A 17,560-nucleotide genomic window follows, 5' to 3' on the forward strand; every position below is an offset into this window, starting at 1 on the left:
ATGGTTGAGTGAACTATTAAATGAGAAACATCTTAATAACCAGAAAGGGCCAGCTTTTCAACATGTAAACTTTCCAGTCCCAAAGGAGACTCAACCTTCCCACGGGCAGCTTATTCACTGACAGCTCACTGTTGCTAATAACTTAGGGTATGGCGTCATACTCAAATATTGCATTGCATTGCTTTAACCCCAGATTCCTCTTGCCTGTTTTCCATCAGCTAAATTACATGCTATTTTACAGTTTTGAAACTAGAACTCACCATAGATTTCTTAGCCTCCTTTTACACTCTATGCTTTCAGTCAAATCTGGATTATCAATTGTACCTCTAAATCACCTCATCTGGTTCTCTCCCTAATGAGTTGTTCTGTTATCACCTAGGAGCTTCTTCTCACATTTGTGCTGCATTTAGGTGTAATTGGGTGTGGTCAGTCTATCTTGGGCCTCTTTCCCCATAGTATACTACTACCCTTCCCATTCTGTCTCAGGGACCTTAAAGAAAAGTCCCTGCTCTTCCTTAACAGAGCTGCACTATTCTCCAGGCCCAGCCAGGGCTGTGTCACAGCTCAATAGTCCACTCTCCTCTGTCCAGCTCTCTAATAGAGTTTTGCCAGATAAATGGTGTTTTGTCACTCTTGAACCCCGTTCCTCCTCATCTCAACTGCACTGTATCCAGCAGAAATACATGTTAGTGCTTCTCTGCTCAACTCCCAAATTCCTGGGTCCCAGATCATTCCAAATTTAAAATTGCTAATAGCTGTTTAGACTTTCATCTCTTTCTTTCAACAGTTCTCCTTTGTCACTGTGGGAAAGTTCAAGTTTCTATTATTGGTACCCTAAGTTCTTGGGATTTAAGGAGCACGTGCTCTTCCCATTGCACCATCTAATTCTTCCGGCTTGACTTCATCCTTCACAGCAACCCCCGTGGGGGACTCATCATTTCTCAAGCACAGCTGCCCTTTTTACTCATATATATCCTAGTCTGTGTGTTGCATGACTTTTCCTGGAGAGATAAAATATACACATATTCACCCAGATGTGTAACCAATGTCATACCAAAACACAACTTTATCCAAATCTAGTTGGTGAGCTAATCTGCTTACAGGGCTAATGATAGCATAGGTAACTCAACAGGAGGCTTCTATAAAGCCTACTCCAGCATTGACAACTGACACCAAAAGTAAAGAAACAAGCAGACAGAGCTGCATTCTTTGCGCTCCCAGCTCTAGAGCCAGGCAGAGAGCATCCTTCTCCCAGCAACTGTTTACTGCTTGTAATCTTGAGGAGGGACCTTGTGAATCCCATGGCTTTTTTCTTAAACTTAAAACTTGCTGAGTTTCCTAAGCTTGATTTCACCAGCTTCCTGAGCCATAGTGAGCCGATCTTCTACCTTAGCGTGGACTGTTTTAATTCACAAGAATCCTCTTCACTTCCCCATGCTCTGTTTTATGTATTTTTCCCTTCTTGGAATGGTCTTGGGAAACTCCATCACATTGCACCCCAGCCATGTTTCTTGAGCTGGCAAAATGGCTTAGCAGTTAAGGGTGCTTTCTATCAGGCCTAATGACTTGAGTTTGATCCCCAGAACCCATATGGTAGAAGGAGAAAACTCCAGGAAGTTGCCCCCTACGCTTACTTACAAAGTTAACAACCAAGAGCCATTTCTACCTATTTACTCCCTACAATTTTGTTGTTGTTGTTGTTGTTGTTGTTGTTTTGTTTTGTTTTGTTTTTCAAGACAGGATTTTTCTTGGACTCACTTTGTAGACCAGGCTAGCCTCGAACTCACAGCGATCTGCCTGCCTCTGCCTCCTAAGCCTACAATAAATTTAACTAGCCTTTCCTATATGCTTACAGTAAGCTATGTATGCATCAGGTTATTCTGTTTTTAAACGACTCTATATGTCAAAATTATAAGGAGTAAAATTCTTACCCATTGAGTATCATTACCTTGTATAAGTCATTAAAATTTTCAAGAGGACATCCGAATTCAAATACTCAAATATTTTTCCCGAATAATTACAAGGAAGTGTTTGTAAAAGTGGGGTTATAATTGGATATTTTGTTTCCTTTTCAGAATTAATTTTCCTCTTGAAATAAAGTCACTTCCAAGAGAATCCATGCTCATTATAAAACTGTTTGGGATTGACTCTGCCACCCACTGTGCAAATCTGCTGGCCTGGACCTGCTTTCCACTGTTTCCAAAAGAGTAAGTGCATCATCCATCCGTGATTAACAGAGCACTCCTGTTCCAATTCAACCTTCCGGGAACTGAATGTTCCTCAGGTTATAGCATAATGAGAAAATCAAGAGGACGTTTTATCCTAAAATGAGGTACCTCAACACAAATCATGAGTATTGAAATCAGAATAGAAGAACAAAAATGGAGAGCTGGCTTTAAAAGCAGGCCTTATGCTCTGCTCCAGAGCTAGGTCACCTACAATGGAGAGGTGCTGGCAAGACCAGGCTCGGTGACTTTTCCTTTTTGAAACAGCCAACTTCTCTAGAATTAGTAATTCAAAATGACTATATTGTAATTTATGGGAGAAAAGCCATAAAATTCTGACTAAAATAAAATTATAAAACACGGCTGTTTTGCTGGTCTCTTATTGCCAATAAGAAACACTTGGCAATTTCCAAAAATGCACAGAACTGTGAGTTTCGCTATTGTCTCATAACTAACAGCTTTTGCAAGGTCAACTGTTTATTTAACCTGTAATTATTGAGACTCATTCATGCTTATAACACATAAAATCTACTCATGATTGCCTATGCTTTTAAGAGAAAATATGCCCAGAATCATCAATATATTTGTTGTTTAACATGGGAAGCGCTATTTTAAAATGAGATGATAAAAACCAGGACTCTCAAAAGCCGGAACTTGTGTTGGTCTGCTAATATTATTATAAGGCACTTTTCGACACAGGTTGCCTTAGAAAAACATGGTGTTGTGGAAATGTTTGAAATATTGTTTTTCAGTTTTCAGTTCCAATAATCAACCGCTACACACAAATTTACCAAACAAACAAGATCCAATTTTAAAATTTCAGTGGGTTGATTTTGATATGGACCCTGTATGTGCGCATGTACTTGTGTGTATCTGTATGTGGATATTGTGTGTTTATGTTTCTCTGTGTCTATGTGTATATATGTACTCATCTCTTTTTGCATACATGTGTGGTTGTGTGTCTTATACATGTCTGTGTGTGTCTATATCCTGTGTAAGTAAGTATATCTGTCTCTGTGTATGTGTATGTCTGTTACTTGGTTTAGGTTTTGACACCTTAGCCCATCTTCATGTGTTTCTTGAGGACAGGAAATGTATTCATATCTATAATGTCTGCCATCTTACAAAAACATAGATAAGAAATAAAAAGGGTTATTTACTAAATGAAAAAAATCAACCCTTGTAGGTAGATTGTAAAAGTCTATAAAGACTGTTGTTAGTGGACAATTAAATATCCAACTTGAGTGTCAAGAACATTCATGATGTTCTCTTCAAAAGCACGCACATAGGTGCCCTTTCAACTTGTGAGCGAGTTTCTTTCCAAGTTTAATGGCAGTATTTTAGATTTAGCATTTTTGTAAAGTCATATTTTCTGCTATTAGCTGGAAAGAGCATTCAGTGCATTTGGTTCTCTTCAGCAGCTTGCCTTAGATGGCGATGCCAGTATAAACACTGGCTCTGTGTCAGCATGCCTCCTCACTTACAGCTGTTTGCCTGGGATGGTCTTCCAGTGTTGGAGTCTGTGGGAAGCCATATCTGAGACAGGTCCAAGGTGATGATTTTGCAAGGAAATGTATGTAAAACAATAATGATGAGACACTGGAAGGCACAATAGACTTTAATGGTTATTTCAACAAGCATTTGGAAATATATTCCCAGTAGCCTATTTCTCATCAAAACCAGAAAAAATCTCCATCTCTCCTGGGATGAACAACTGAAAGAATATTCCCGATTGTTCTAAGACATCAAAAATCCATCAGGCCGGGCTGTTGAGGCACAGCTACAAATTCCACTTTGCTCTTCACTACGATTTGCAGAATTGCAGAGATTCTTATTCAATTTATTTGGTGTAGGTATCTCCAGATCACAGAAAAGTAGCGCCTTGTTTTCATTTCCATTCTCGGGATGGCCTTTCCCCCATAAACATTTGATAACTGTATCTTTTATTAGAGCTTGAATTGCCCCTCACCAGCTGTATGTGGTTGTAATGACCACTTACATAGACATTGTCTCCAACATCGACATGGCCTCAGAACAGCTTCCTGGAGGTAGTCTGTCTCTTCGTAGCCTCCACAAGTACCAGTAGTAATATGCTCAGGTATCATATGAGGGATGCTTTGGTTACTGTCTACACATAAAAATAAGCTCTCAGATTTGCAAGCATCAAAACCACTCACCTTCAGTTCTATAAAGAAAAATATCTCAAATTAAAAGCAAAGATTTAGTAAAAAAAAAAAATCATATAATCTTCTGTGACAGACTAGATTGTTCCTGTATGTACATTCTCAGTACTCCTCCCACAGCAGCAAGGAAGAGTTTTCTCCTGCACAACCACATCCAGGAGCTTGTTTTCCAACCTAAATTCACAAATAAATGCTGTGGCTGTGACTCAGCATTCTCCATGTGGAAGCTTCTCCACCACAGATAGTCCCCACCTTGACTAAAAGATAGAATTTCCTTGAACGTTATAATATAAACCAAGTACCCACCCAAGATTCTATCTGCCAGTTGTTCTTTGAGAGTAGCAGCATTTTCAGGACTCCTGTGGTGAGTTAACCTCTTAGAAAATCAGAATCATTTGCAGAATTTCAAAATGATGCAAAATAAGTCTTAATTTCCAAACAATTTGATTCCTCGGGTGATTGCACAAGTTGTTAATACTGAGCTCCTCATGTAAACTCTGTCTCAGGATACAGTTGTGAACAGTGGTTGTGCTGTTTAAGTGCACTGTTTTTTTTTTTTCTAGTCCTCAAAAGGCCTTTCCTCCAATTGCTATGCTTAGGGATGAAAAGCTCTGTGGAAAAGTGGTCTGCTGTAAGTCATCAAGCAGCTTAGGAATAGAACAAAAACCAGAATGCAGGCCTGAGTTCTTGCCTTAGCCTTTTCTGTGTCTAACTTCCTGCCTTGAAATGCCACATCCTACTCCATGAACATGTTGTAAGCATGTTCCCACCCTACACTGTCTCTGGCCTCAGATCACAGCAGATCTCCTTCTAGCCATGAACTGCTCTAGACCTAATAGAGACAGGGTCTCAACGTATTTCATCACATAGGGTCCGCAGGCTCTTCTGGCTTCCCAGTGACATAATCCTCTGTGTACTCTGGCTCCAGATGCTGAGAATTGATGCAAAGAACTCCTGATAACTAAATTTAGTCATCATTATTTTGTACTTTTGGGAAGTAGGTTGATGGGAGCATTAGTCAACTACATTTGTCTTCCCTAATGAAGTAAATTTGGGGTTGAAATTTTTAATCACTGAATTGGACAATAATCAAATTTAAAAGACCTTAAGGATATGCCAGGGTAACATCCCAAAATGCCATGTACAGAAGTAGAGTCTGATTTCTAAGCACATCATATTTTTAAAGATCTCAAAATGGAGGAGTGATGAGTTCTGCAGTCAAGCTCTGCGTGGAGAGTTTGCAGTCTTGTGGGCATGCTCTGTGAGCATCTCCACACCACCCTCCTGCAGCCAGCCTCCCCTGCCAGAAGAACCCCAACACCCTGTGAGAACTCTTGAAAAACATTGATATTTGTCCAGGAAATTCCAGGAAGCTTAACTAGGAAGGCTGGGTGATGCAGGCAAGCTCCAGACATCTTAATACACAGTATGATGCCTATAGCCTCCGTTCGAAAGCTTTTTGTTTCTTTGGGTGTTTTGTTTTGTTTTGTTTTGTTTTGTTTTGTTTTGTTTTGTGTGTGTATGTAACTTACTAAGAAAGATTTTCCCACAGTACCTTATTAAATTTTATTTTATATATATGGACATTTTGCGTGCATGTATATCTGTGCACCACTTGAGGGTTCATCCTCACAGAGCCCAAGGGGGACATTGAGTCTCCTAGAACTGGAATAACAGATGGATGTAAAACACCACATGGGTGCTGGGAATCAAACCCAGGTCCTCTGGTAGAGCAACCAGTGCTCTTAACCACTGAGCCATCCCTTCAGGCCAGTAGTAATTGCTCTTTAACTACTGCTGATCCCCATCTACCTTGCTCTAAATATATCCATTTTTATTATCTCTATATCTAAATTTCTTGATTGTTTAAAATGAAACAATCCTTTATTTTATATAGAGCAATGCAATTTATATATTAAATAACACTGTGATAGAGTGATCTGGTACACTTCTAATCAAAAGAATAAAGGAGAATCATTCAGGTTACAACTGAACCCTCAGCACTGATATTTGAATCAATGTAACAGCATGATTGGGGACCAGTTGGGGACTATTTCCTAGTGCCACGGTCAATGGAATTCAAGAGAAAGCCCCCTTTCTCCTGAAGCCAGCAACAGGCTCTGATCTGTTTTTTATCCCTCGCTGGTACTGACAATTTCCCTGACAGTTGTTTATGTGGAAGACGACAAAGCTTGCAGCCCCTGGAACTGTATATCATCTGAAAAGAAGCTCCCGACATTAAGCAGAACAAGCCGCTTTCGGAACAGTGCCACATACTTGTTCTCCTGGCCTTTCCAATGTCTGTAAAGTTTGTATAACATCACCCCCCTTTGTCTGTCTGGAAGTTCATATTCCCCACATCCTCTTTCCTAAGCTCCAAGTGCCCCACTCCCGCAGCAAGTGCTCTGATGTCATTCTGAATCCTGTGCTACTGGGTGGAGGCTGGGGGAAGGTCAGGACACAATCTATCAAAGGGCAGAAATAAAAGGCACCATTAGAGTCCTTCTTGATAAAAATAAATAAATAAATAAATAAATAAATAAATAAATAAATAAAAAACCTGCTCAGATGAATTAGATTTTTGATTTCAAATGTGGCCAAGACATAATGATCCTGAAAAATCATAAACCTAACACATTCCAAGGTTCAGATGTAAAAATGCAACTAAGGCCTTTTTTTTTTTTTTTTTTTTTTTTGGAGCTCTGCCCCTCGATTAGTGAGGCCGAACCCACACCCATCCTCTTTTAGTGAAGTGTGAAATCTCCCTTGGATAAAAATGCCAGGTCTGTCAGGTACGCAGAGACTCTCTTCTTAAGATGAAAGGACATACAGGGTTAGAAAGAGAAGGAAAAATTTTAAAGACGCTGTGGCCTGCTTGTTCTGATCGCCAGCCCACAGCCACGCTTGAAGCTGGTAGCTACTTGTTTTGTCAGAAGCTGGTGGCTGGCGGAGCACATTATGATCTCCTCGTCTAGCCAGGGGTGCTGGACTGTCCACTAATGAGCCATCTGAGGTCCGCTGCCAACTCCCAGGAGACCCTGAATTCGTTGGTACTGGAAAGATGATTTACCTTAATCTTACATTTACTTTGTTAACCTATGCGATGTGTGTTCCAGTTTGGCATATTGAAACCAAACACAATCTTAGTTACGATTGGAATATGTTACCAATATTCTAATTTGAACACAAGTAGCGTTTAATTATTTGTACAAAGATCTGTGGATTTAATGTTATTGCAGCCATTGAAGACATGGTGATTTCTTGCCTGGTTAACGGATTTCCTGCACTCTCTCATTTACTATGGTAATTTACAACCAATTTTAAAGGATTCCGAACATGAATAATCTTTCTATTTGTGTGTGAAGGAACATCTCCCTTGTGAAGCCCTACCACTATTCTCATTCTGCAGCTCATCTGCTGTGCTAATTTAAATCTTATCATCCTATAAATTTAGAATTTTTAAATGCCCAAAAAATGTAGTTACTCAGTGGAGAGGGAGGAAAAAAATCTCTCAAGAGCTACCATCCCTTCTGAGTTCAGACACTCATTAGACCAGAGTGCAAATCTGACGTTTCACCAATAGCTATCATTAACACATGCTACTGTATTAACAGTTACACATGAAAATAAATGTGGTGTCTATGAAAACCGCCCTTCATGTGGCATGATAGCAGTGAGCTGTCAATCAGTGTCTGGACTTGTGGAGTATCTTATTTCTCTTCTAGCTTTCCATCCCAGAATAAGCATGTGCAGACACTCATAGCTATTCTCTTGAAGTGACTCCTGTCTGTATGTGTGTGTTGTCTCTTGCAGAAAGTCTATGCTGGGGTCTAGACTATTCAGTATGACACTACAGAGTGAGCCTCCCATGGAAATGATAGCTCCGGGAGTATGGGATGGGAGCCAACCTACGCCACTGACACTGCAGGTGAGTGTCAAGCTATGAGATTGAAGTACACACAGAAAATCTACATTGTCAAGGTGTGTGGTGGACAGTTACAGAAACACGTTCTATCTGTCAGGGTCATGCATTTTACATGCCCTCTTCCTCCAGCCTAGATCTGGTTTCTTTTGTTTTATACCTAGTACTCTCCGAGCAATTTTCTGTCTGCTTATATAGTAGCAATTCAATGCATCACTTCAACAACCTGAATGGGAGCAGCAACATCTTGCTTAAAGACTTGCTATCTTCATTAACGGTGTCTGTTCTTCTTGTTGTTGTCTAAAAACAGTCATCATTGGATATTATTAACCTAGTACCTCACAGCTGCTTTTTCATTGTCATGTGTCATTAAAATTTCTTCTATTGACTTAGTAGTGAGACAGTAATAGAAAATCCATTTTTATTCCTTTTTTTTTTTCTTTGTCTTAAATTATGTCTACTTTTTGTGATTTGTGATGGTGAAGAAAAGTACTCAACCACTCCAGGCTTTGTTCACATTGCCAGCAGCACCTTATTTGCTGATGGCTGTGGTGCATTGTATTGGCAGAGACCAGCAACACACATACACAACAATGTAGAGATGTGGGGTGTAGACTTTCCACTTCTACAGAAACTGGGAAGCCCCCTGTGGGACACAGTTTCTCCACCTTGGCAGGATTTGGGATGGGGCACTTCTTTATAGTCCCCTTTATAGTCCCTCCCCCGCAAACCCCCCCCCACCCCCGGTGCACTGTAGGATGCTTAGCAGCTTCACTGACTTCTAGTCAGTAGACAAATCCATTCGCCAGTCCTGACAGTCAAAGATGTCTCCAGATGTTATCATATGTACTCTGGAAACAAGACTGCCATCCACTGAGCATTATGTTGGAGATGTCACTCACAGAGCTCCAGGTCACAGATACGAGATGAGATAGGTAAAGGGACAGAGTTTAATAATATACACAAAATATGTTGAAGATGAAAAAGAATGACTTCCATAAAAATGTGCCTGTACATTAGAGTATAGAAAGCCTCCCAGGAGCCAACTGAGTGACACTTTCAGAAGCAGCCTGATGAAAAAGAAAGAGGTAAGTGAGTGTGTGTAGATCTCAGTGAGTCTGGTCTAAATGATGACTGACTGGCATATGCCATGTTGTAACAGGACACAGAGAGACATTTCAACCCAATAAGGAAATTTACCATAAACATGCTTTCTGGAATATGCTGAAGTAAGAAATTGGTTCAAGATTGAATTTTAGGGGCTAACTCTGTTACTAAAAGTGTTTGCGTGGGCACTACCACCCCAACCTAGAACCCACGTGAAAAGTGGCTGACATTGTGGCACATGCTTGCAATCTAAGTGCCAGAACTCGGAGAAGGTAGAACCTTGGGATTCAGTAGTCAGTCTGTCTAACTGAATTAGTGCATTCCAGGACAGTGTCTGACCTAGTCTCAACGTAACAGGGGGGTTGTACCTGAGAAGTGACACAGGAGGTTCTCTTCTAGCGTCCACATGCACACACACACACACACACACACACACAACCTCACATGCATGAACACACACACACACACACACACACAAGATTAGGGGGTTGTAAGAAAATTGAAAGCATGTCCTGTAACCAGAGTTGTTTCAGGGTATAAGTATGGGACTGATTTGATGTCAGCTAAGTCACCCAATCAGTGTTTCAAATTTCATCTTGGTAATACTAACATTTTTTTGCCTTGGATTATTTTGTTAATTTTATGTTGAAAAGATAATTAACAAATGATAACAAAGCTTATACAAAAATAAATATTATGGATTAAATAGAATAAAATGACCTATTTTCACATAAATAATAAGAAAACTAAATAGATTAACCTGAATTTCAAGCTGTAACTCACACAGTCTAGAATGTTCCTAAATTTTCCACATGATACTAATCTAACAACTCAGCAGAGCACAATACATTCTGTGGATTTGTTAACTTTGGCATGAAAAATTATTAGCCTTAAGAAAAAATATGGAACTCCAAACTGTCCAGCTCACAGAAACGTCCTGTTGTTGTCATTGTTGCTAAGTGTTGCTGTGTTTGCTAGAATCAGATTAGCACTGAAATGAGCTTAACCAAAAGAGTATCGAACCAGGGGACAGGAGAAACTGAATTCCTGTCCTGACTATAAACAGGACATCCACATGGTACATGGCAAATGGGGCTCAAAAAAGGTGCAGACTTGTGAGTGTGGAGACTTTGGAGAGTCTCTGTTTCCCCCAAGGGTTTCATGAAAAAAAGACACCAAAGCAATGAAGTAGAAGAAAGTGGCCTTAAAGCTCCACGGAGGGGAAACATATTCAGAAGTTCATAGATTGTCATTCTTATACTAAAACTGCAAGATAAGCAATCTAGACAATATTTGTTAAATTATTAAATGCCATTTGTATTTGAACACCACTCCATGCTCCAATGATTCTTTTAAAAAGTATGTTAATCCAATAAAAAAAACACAAAAATAGAAATTATTATTTTCCTTCATTTCTACAAATCTCAGTAAATATTGTTAAACTACAAATATACTTGCATGCATGTTTAGTACATAGGAAATCACTTCTTTGTTTCAGATATCTTTTCCAGCTGCCGGGTACGAGTATATGAAGCCTGATTTTGAAGAGGGCAGAACTGACCGCGAAGAGCCACCAAGAGAGTGTTTAAAGCACATCGCCAGACTTTCCAAGAAGCAGTCTCCTGTGCTGTGAGTGAGCCAAGCCTGGGGAGAGCCCTTTCTTCTCATCTCAGCAGCCACATTGGAAGCACTAGGGTCTTCTAGAATGCACCTGAGGAACATGCAGTCCTCCTTGCATTTCCTAAAGCCACGTATGCTAGACTATCAGCTCCTGTTTACACACTAAAGCAGTGATTTTGCTTCATTCACGAAGACTTTCGATGTGTCACAGCAACTTTCACTTTAGATGGAAGAACGGTATGAAGTTGGGACTAAGTCAGTTCAGAGCACTAAAGGCAGCGAGTGATTGTGTAGATGTCACATTTTGGAGAGAAAGCATCACTCAGGTCACTCAGTACATTCTAGGAAGCTGTTTCCGTAAGCAGGGGACATTGACATTTAATTAACATGGCAGATATTTTCCCTCCATTTATTTATTTATTTATTTGTTTATTTATTTATTTATTTAATCACTTTACATCCTGATCCCAGCCCTCTCCCTCCCCTCCTTCCAGTCCCACTCCCACCACCACCCCCTCTCACTCTCCCCTCTCCTTCTTCCCAGAGAAGGGGAGGCTCCCAATTGGTACCAATCCTCCCTGGTATCCCAAGTTACTGCAGGACTAAGCACATCCTCCCCCACAGGGTTGTGGCAAGGCATCCCAGCTAGGGGAAAGTGACCCACCCAGCAGTAGGTAGCAGATTCAGAGACTGGCTGTACTCCTATTGTTAGGGGACCCACATGATGAGCAAGCCGCATCTTTGCTACATATGTCTAGGAGGTCTAGGTTCTGGCTATGCATGCTCTTTGGTTGGTGGTTCAGTCTCTGTGAGCCCCTGTGGGCCCAGGTTAGAAAGAACAGAAATAAACCACCTATAATAAACATTAAGTTCATTAGTACAGAATTCTTACATTTTGTCAACCAGCAATTCTCTAAATAAAGCAAAAATCACTTGGTGGAACTACAAGATAATTGGTGGCATTTGTGTGTGCTGTCTGGTAGTATGTGAGTCACGGCTCACCAGCTGTGCTCATCCATAATGAGCAAGAGGCACAATCCTCAGAAGTTGTATCCATGTTCATATATGCATCAGTGTATATGCATACGTTGCTGGGACCACACTGTGATAATGTGTGTAATAGGAGGCTCTGTACTTTAAAGGAAAAAAATCATTTAAACAGGGGAGTTAGAGCTTTTGTGTGATCTCTGTGAATACAAGGTTAAGAATGGATTAAAGAATCAGTAAAAATCATGAGCAGCAAAGCAGGGAGGAAGGTAATGTGGTTTTCTAGGCAAGAGTCACAGTGGACTTTGGGAATGGTGACTCAATCAGGGGCAATAGGTTCACAGTTCAAAACGCACAACATTGATTAGACTTTGAAAATAGGTCGCCTAAGCCACCAAAGAACTCAGGATAAGAGATGAATAAGGCCGGGCTTCAAGCTGACCACTGGGCAGACAGTAGTGTCATTTTGTGGAGACACTGTCGGTGTGGTTAAGCCCAAGTGTGAACATCCAGTACAGCCATGGCTGGTGTCACCGTGCTGGTGTCACCATGTTGGTGTCACCGTGCTTACCACTGTGTCATAATTTAGCCTCACTCATACATTTAATTCTTCTCTCCTCATTCATTTGCAAGAACCCGGAGAAGGAGTTATCTATCCTGGTTTTGTTGTATTTTCTTGACTGCTATGTTTCCATCCCTATCCACTGTTGTTCTTGCATAGTGGGTGTAAAATGAGCACGCTCTAAGAGCTGATGCTTCCTCACATGGCATCTGCCATTAAAAGCTCCCATCCAGACTTAAGAGTTAAGGATGGTGGAGGCATCTCATGGTCCTCTTCTTTTGTTTGTTTTGTTGTTGTTGTTGTTGTTGTTTGGTTTTTCCGCTCTTGTTTTTTTGTTTTGTTTTCAAGACAGGGTTTCTCTGTGTAATAGAGAACTCTCTTTGTACACCAGGCCGGCTCGCCTCTGCCTCCCGAGTGCTGGGATTAAAGGCGTGCACCACCACGCCCAGCTCTCATGGTCCTCTTAACGCGAGTACTGATAACCTCTTTTCATGTCACTGCCACCTCCACCACATGAAGCCTCTTTCACTTCTTAACCTGAAAAAAAAAAACCAGTTTACCTTTAAAAAGTGCATAGTTCTGTGTGTGATTATAATGAGAGATTTTAAATATGAAAACGACAACACTGTTTTGAAATATTAAGCATATTTAAACAAAAAGATCAAATAGAGCAAATTATAATTAGATATATTCATTTACATATTAGGAGTCTGCGCCTTTAAACTAACCCTGAGTGCACGGTAGTTAATTTTTACTTTTAATGTTTTGAGTTCTAACTTTTATTTTGAGAATGTACACGTGCATGATGAAATTTGATCATGCTGTTTCCCTCCTCCAGCTCCCCTTACTCACCTAAAATGCTTTCCTCCCACGTTCATCTCTCTGTTCCTTTTTCTATAACCCACTGAGTCTGATAAGTGCCGCCTATGTACATATGGGTATGGGGCCACGCCATGGAATACCAGAAACATATCAGTAACTGCATTCTCAGAACATAATAATGCACACCTTCTGTGCTTATGCATTGCCAATTGATCCTCAATGTTGGTGTGTGTATGGAGAGGACCCCCCAACCACCCATGGCAGGATTTGGCTAACTTGATCTTGTGTAGGTCTTATGCAGCAACCATGGCTATGGTGAGTTCAGGAATCAACTGCCATGTGATGTCAGAAAACTGTGTTTCTCAGCTTGGTGCTCCATCTTCCAATTTTATGTTATTTTATGCTCCTCTTCTCTGATGTTCCCTGAGTCCAGGTGATGGGATGGTTGATAAAGATGTTCCATTTAGGACCGAAAAAAATCACTCTTTTTTTCTGAGTTCAGTTTCCAGCATCCAGTGTGTGCTCCTGTGTATGTGTGCTTCTGTGTGTGTGTGTGTATGTGTGTGTGTATGTATGTGTGCAGGTGTTTGTGTGTGTATGCGTATGTATGTATGTGTGTGTGTGTGTGTAGGTGTGTGTGTGCAGGTGTTTGTGGAGGGGTATCAGAGAGCTCACAATTGTATTTACATCTAGATCCTGGAATCCAACATCCTCTTCACACATATACACACACGCACCCACACACACACACACACACACACACACACACACACAGATTCACACAGACATGTGCATAAGATATTCATTAATTTAAAGATATGCATTTTAACAATGAAATACCCCAATTGAATTCTACTTAGTTTTCTGCTTCAGATTTTGTTTATGTTATTGTATACATCAAAGAAGCAACATTTCCTTCTGTTTCACTTAAATATAATTATTCATGTTATGTGCAGTACAGGCTCATTCTGGACTGCGAGAACAGATGGATCACAGCCTCGGTGTGTGGAGTTTCCAAATAGCATTTAGTTTGGTAACTAGACTCGCTTAATGTTTTATGATTTGCTTGGTGAGTTAATTCTTTCTTCTTCCAAATTAACCACATGTAATCAGCGCCAGGAAGTTCAGAATCGAGATCCAATGCAAAGGTCACTGTGATATTTGTGAAAATAGAAAGGAGAATGAAAACTTCATGTCAACCACGAGAGTGATTCCCTGAATGTGGGAAGCTGAAGGCCAGAATACATCAGAAGAATCTATCCTGAAGTCAGTGAACACATCTGCATTAGCATGATGTGTACCTGGGACCAGATGCTTCCTGGGGACCCAAAGACTTGAAACAAAAGCAGAATGTACAGGAAGCCGCCATGTTTTCAGACATGAATTTCTCTGTGTCAAGAGATGAATAATTTTTTCAAAAAAAATCATGTATGGTCTGGTTATATTTTTTAACAGAAAAGGGCAGACATCAGACCTTAATGATAATGAGGTAGGCAGGAATTTCAGAACACAACATTGACAGAAGGAAGAGAGGTAGGCTGGGAGCTGGACATCTGCACCTGAGTATTTAGTTACTATTTATAACCATGTATTCTTCCATGGTCTGCAAGGAGATTTAAGATGAATGTAGACTTCAGAAGGTGAGCAAAACTGAAGAACAGAAATTCTGATTGTGAAAATACAGGAAGCTCACCCTCAAAAAGGAAATACCTCATATGCCCACCAAGATGAGATTACATAAGAGAATTGTAGGATATTCATACAAAAAGATAATAGCCACTAATTATAAAAACTGGACTATTGACACACGCAATAAATATGGATTCTTTCAAAAGCATTTTTAAGCAAAGCTGGCCATAAATGAAAGATTATGTTAATCCAGAGTGAAAGAAAGCAACCCTCTGCTTGCTCCCGGCAGCATAGAAATGCTTGTTCTGTACACTGACAGGAGTCTGGTTGCTAGTTGGTGAATTCATTTGTCAAAATTCATTGAGCTGACTCTGTGCCTTTTATTTTATGTAAACTATGCATCCAGAGAGCAGCACAGAGGAATAGCGTCCCTCTGTATTAGGGAAGGAAGTTACCCAGAACAAGACATCCCAGGGTCATTTAGTACTGATGGGAAAAATAGTAACAAACAGAAGAATCTAGACATGTCGTGAAAGTCATCTGGACACGTCAATATTTCCATCTTACTGGTGATGGGAACCTCCACCTCGCCAATCATCTAATACCCTCATTGGAAGCTCTGGCTGATTTAAGACAAGCTGCATTGTTGTTTAGGAGAGGCAAGAGTCAAAAGTGAACATAGAGGAGGCCATGCAATGGGTCCTGTTCTCTCAATGGACTGGATGATTTTGCTGGGCTGACAGCAACATGACAAACTACCCTGAAGTCACCCTCTGTATCTTAGATTGGTGTCTCTGCTTCAGGTGGAGCACTTAAGAGAGCATATCGGGACTGTCTTCACTCGAAATTCCAGTGAATTCTGTCACCCAGGGATAAAGGGAGAGCTTTGTGAAGTTAGGCAGAGAGCATTCTCAACTCTGGTGGAACTTCTCTGAGATGAGTAAATCTTGTCCTTAGATGAAGTCTTTTCCTCATAGGCCCACTGGCTTCTCGGATGGCATATTATAAAGGAAGAATAGGAAAACAAGCCCGCTCCCCTCAGACACAGGTACAAGATTCACAAAGAATGGTCTGCCCTGGAAGAAACACATACTTTACCCACAAAAATGACACACTCTTAAAAAGTGTCAATGGTAGAGGGTAGAAAATTAAATGTGAATTATCTGAAATGAAGGTGGGTTTTGTTTTTTGTTTTGTTTTGTTTTGTTTCTCTCTAAAGAATACACTGGCAGAAAATAAGCTGATAGACCAACTAAACTCCTTATGATAGAGGACTAGTTTTCTAATGTGAACCAAATCACTGTTCAAAAGCCAGAGCGATGTTCTGTACTGAGCATTTGCAGCAATGCTCAAATGTCCCCACAATTTCCAATCCGTTTTTTTTTTTTTTTCAGGCTTTCTGAGGAAAAGAGAAGATATTTGTGGTTTTATCGTTTCTACTGCAACAATGAAAACTCCTCCCTCCCTCTGGTCCTGGGTAGCGCCCCTGGATGGGATGAAGGCACAATTTCTGAAGTGCATGCCATCTTGAGAAGGTGGACATTTTCTCACCCTTTGGAAGCGCTTGGTCTTTTGACTTCCAGGTAAGACTTAACATAACAATATGCATGCTGATAAGTGCTAGGGACAACTTAAGAACAAGACTATGCAATTAATTGCACAGCTGTTCTGTTTGTTCCCATTTTCCGTAGCTATGGACATTAATTTTAAATAAAAGCAAGCTGTGCACATAAATTGCAAACACTCTAAGCTTTAATTGTATCTCCACACTAAATATAAGTACTAATTTGTGGATATGGTTTCTTAAGTGAAGAGTCCAGTTTCTCTTCAAGAGAAACAGCTGAGGAAGCTGAGGCAGGGGAATTGCTGTCAATTCAGTGCCAGACTGGCATGCATAATCAGGTCTCTGCCCGCACCTCAGTCTGAACCTCCATTTCTCACTAAAACATAACATGGGTCAAAGCTCTGCATCACCACCTTGCAAAATTCTAGTCATTTTTCACTGAAGACTTAAAAAATAATAGCATAATTATTCTCCCTTCATTCCCAAATCGACTAATGAATGGAAAATTAGATCAAAGTCTGACATCAGCAACTGACAGAGAAGAAAATGCTGATGTTTTTTTTCTAGTAAAGTAGTTGTATGCAGAATATACAGCCTAAAAGTGAAGAATGGAAAGAAACAGCTCAGTTCTAAAATAATGGATCTGATAAACACTTCAAGAAAAATACACAGATATTCAGTAAGTACATGAAAAGATACTCATTGGCTATTGAAAAGGAGGCTAAGGAAGCCAAGAAAAGCACATGAGATAATTCTCTCAGCAGGAACGACAATAATCAAAACGCATAAAGCATCGCTGAGGATGCAGAGAAACGAAGACCTCACTGTTGAGGAGGGAATGCGAAACAAGTGCAGGCACAGGGAAACCCAGCCTGCCAGTTCTTCACATGGTGAACACAGAGTTACAATATGGCCCAGTAATTCCACTCTTAATTTTAC

General features: G+C 40.4%; 1 protein-coding gene across 1 annotated transcript in view; it reads left to right on the forward strand.

The window, feature by feature from the left end:
* The window catches only part of Pik3c2g (phosphatidylinositol-4-phosphate 3-kinase catalytic subunit type 2 gamma), a 297,903-nt gene that overhangs the window by 73,094 nt on the left and 207,249 nt on the right, over window positions 1-17,560 (forward strand). The window contains exons 13-16 of the mRNA XM_051155525.1: window positions 2,076-2,207; window positions 8,222-8,336; window positions 10,936-11,066; window positions 16,452-16,640. Coding sequence (XP_051011482.1) covers window positions 2,076-2,207; window positions 8,222-8,336; window positions 10,936-11,066; window positions 16,452-16,640 — 567 coding nt within the window. The remainder of the gene's footprint in view (window positions 1-2,075; window positions 2,208-8,221; window positions 8,337-10,935; window positions 11,067-16,451; window positions 16,641-17,560) is intronic.

The sequence above is a fragment of the Acomys russatus genome, chromosome 13 (genome assembly GCF_903995435.1).
Source record: "Acomys russatus chromosome 13, mAcoRus1.1, whole genome shotgun sequence".
Classification (NCBI taxonomy): domain Eukaryota; kingdom Metazoa; phylum Chordata; class Mammalia; order Rodentia; family Muridae; genus Acomys; species Acomys russatus.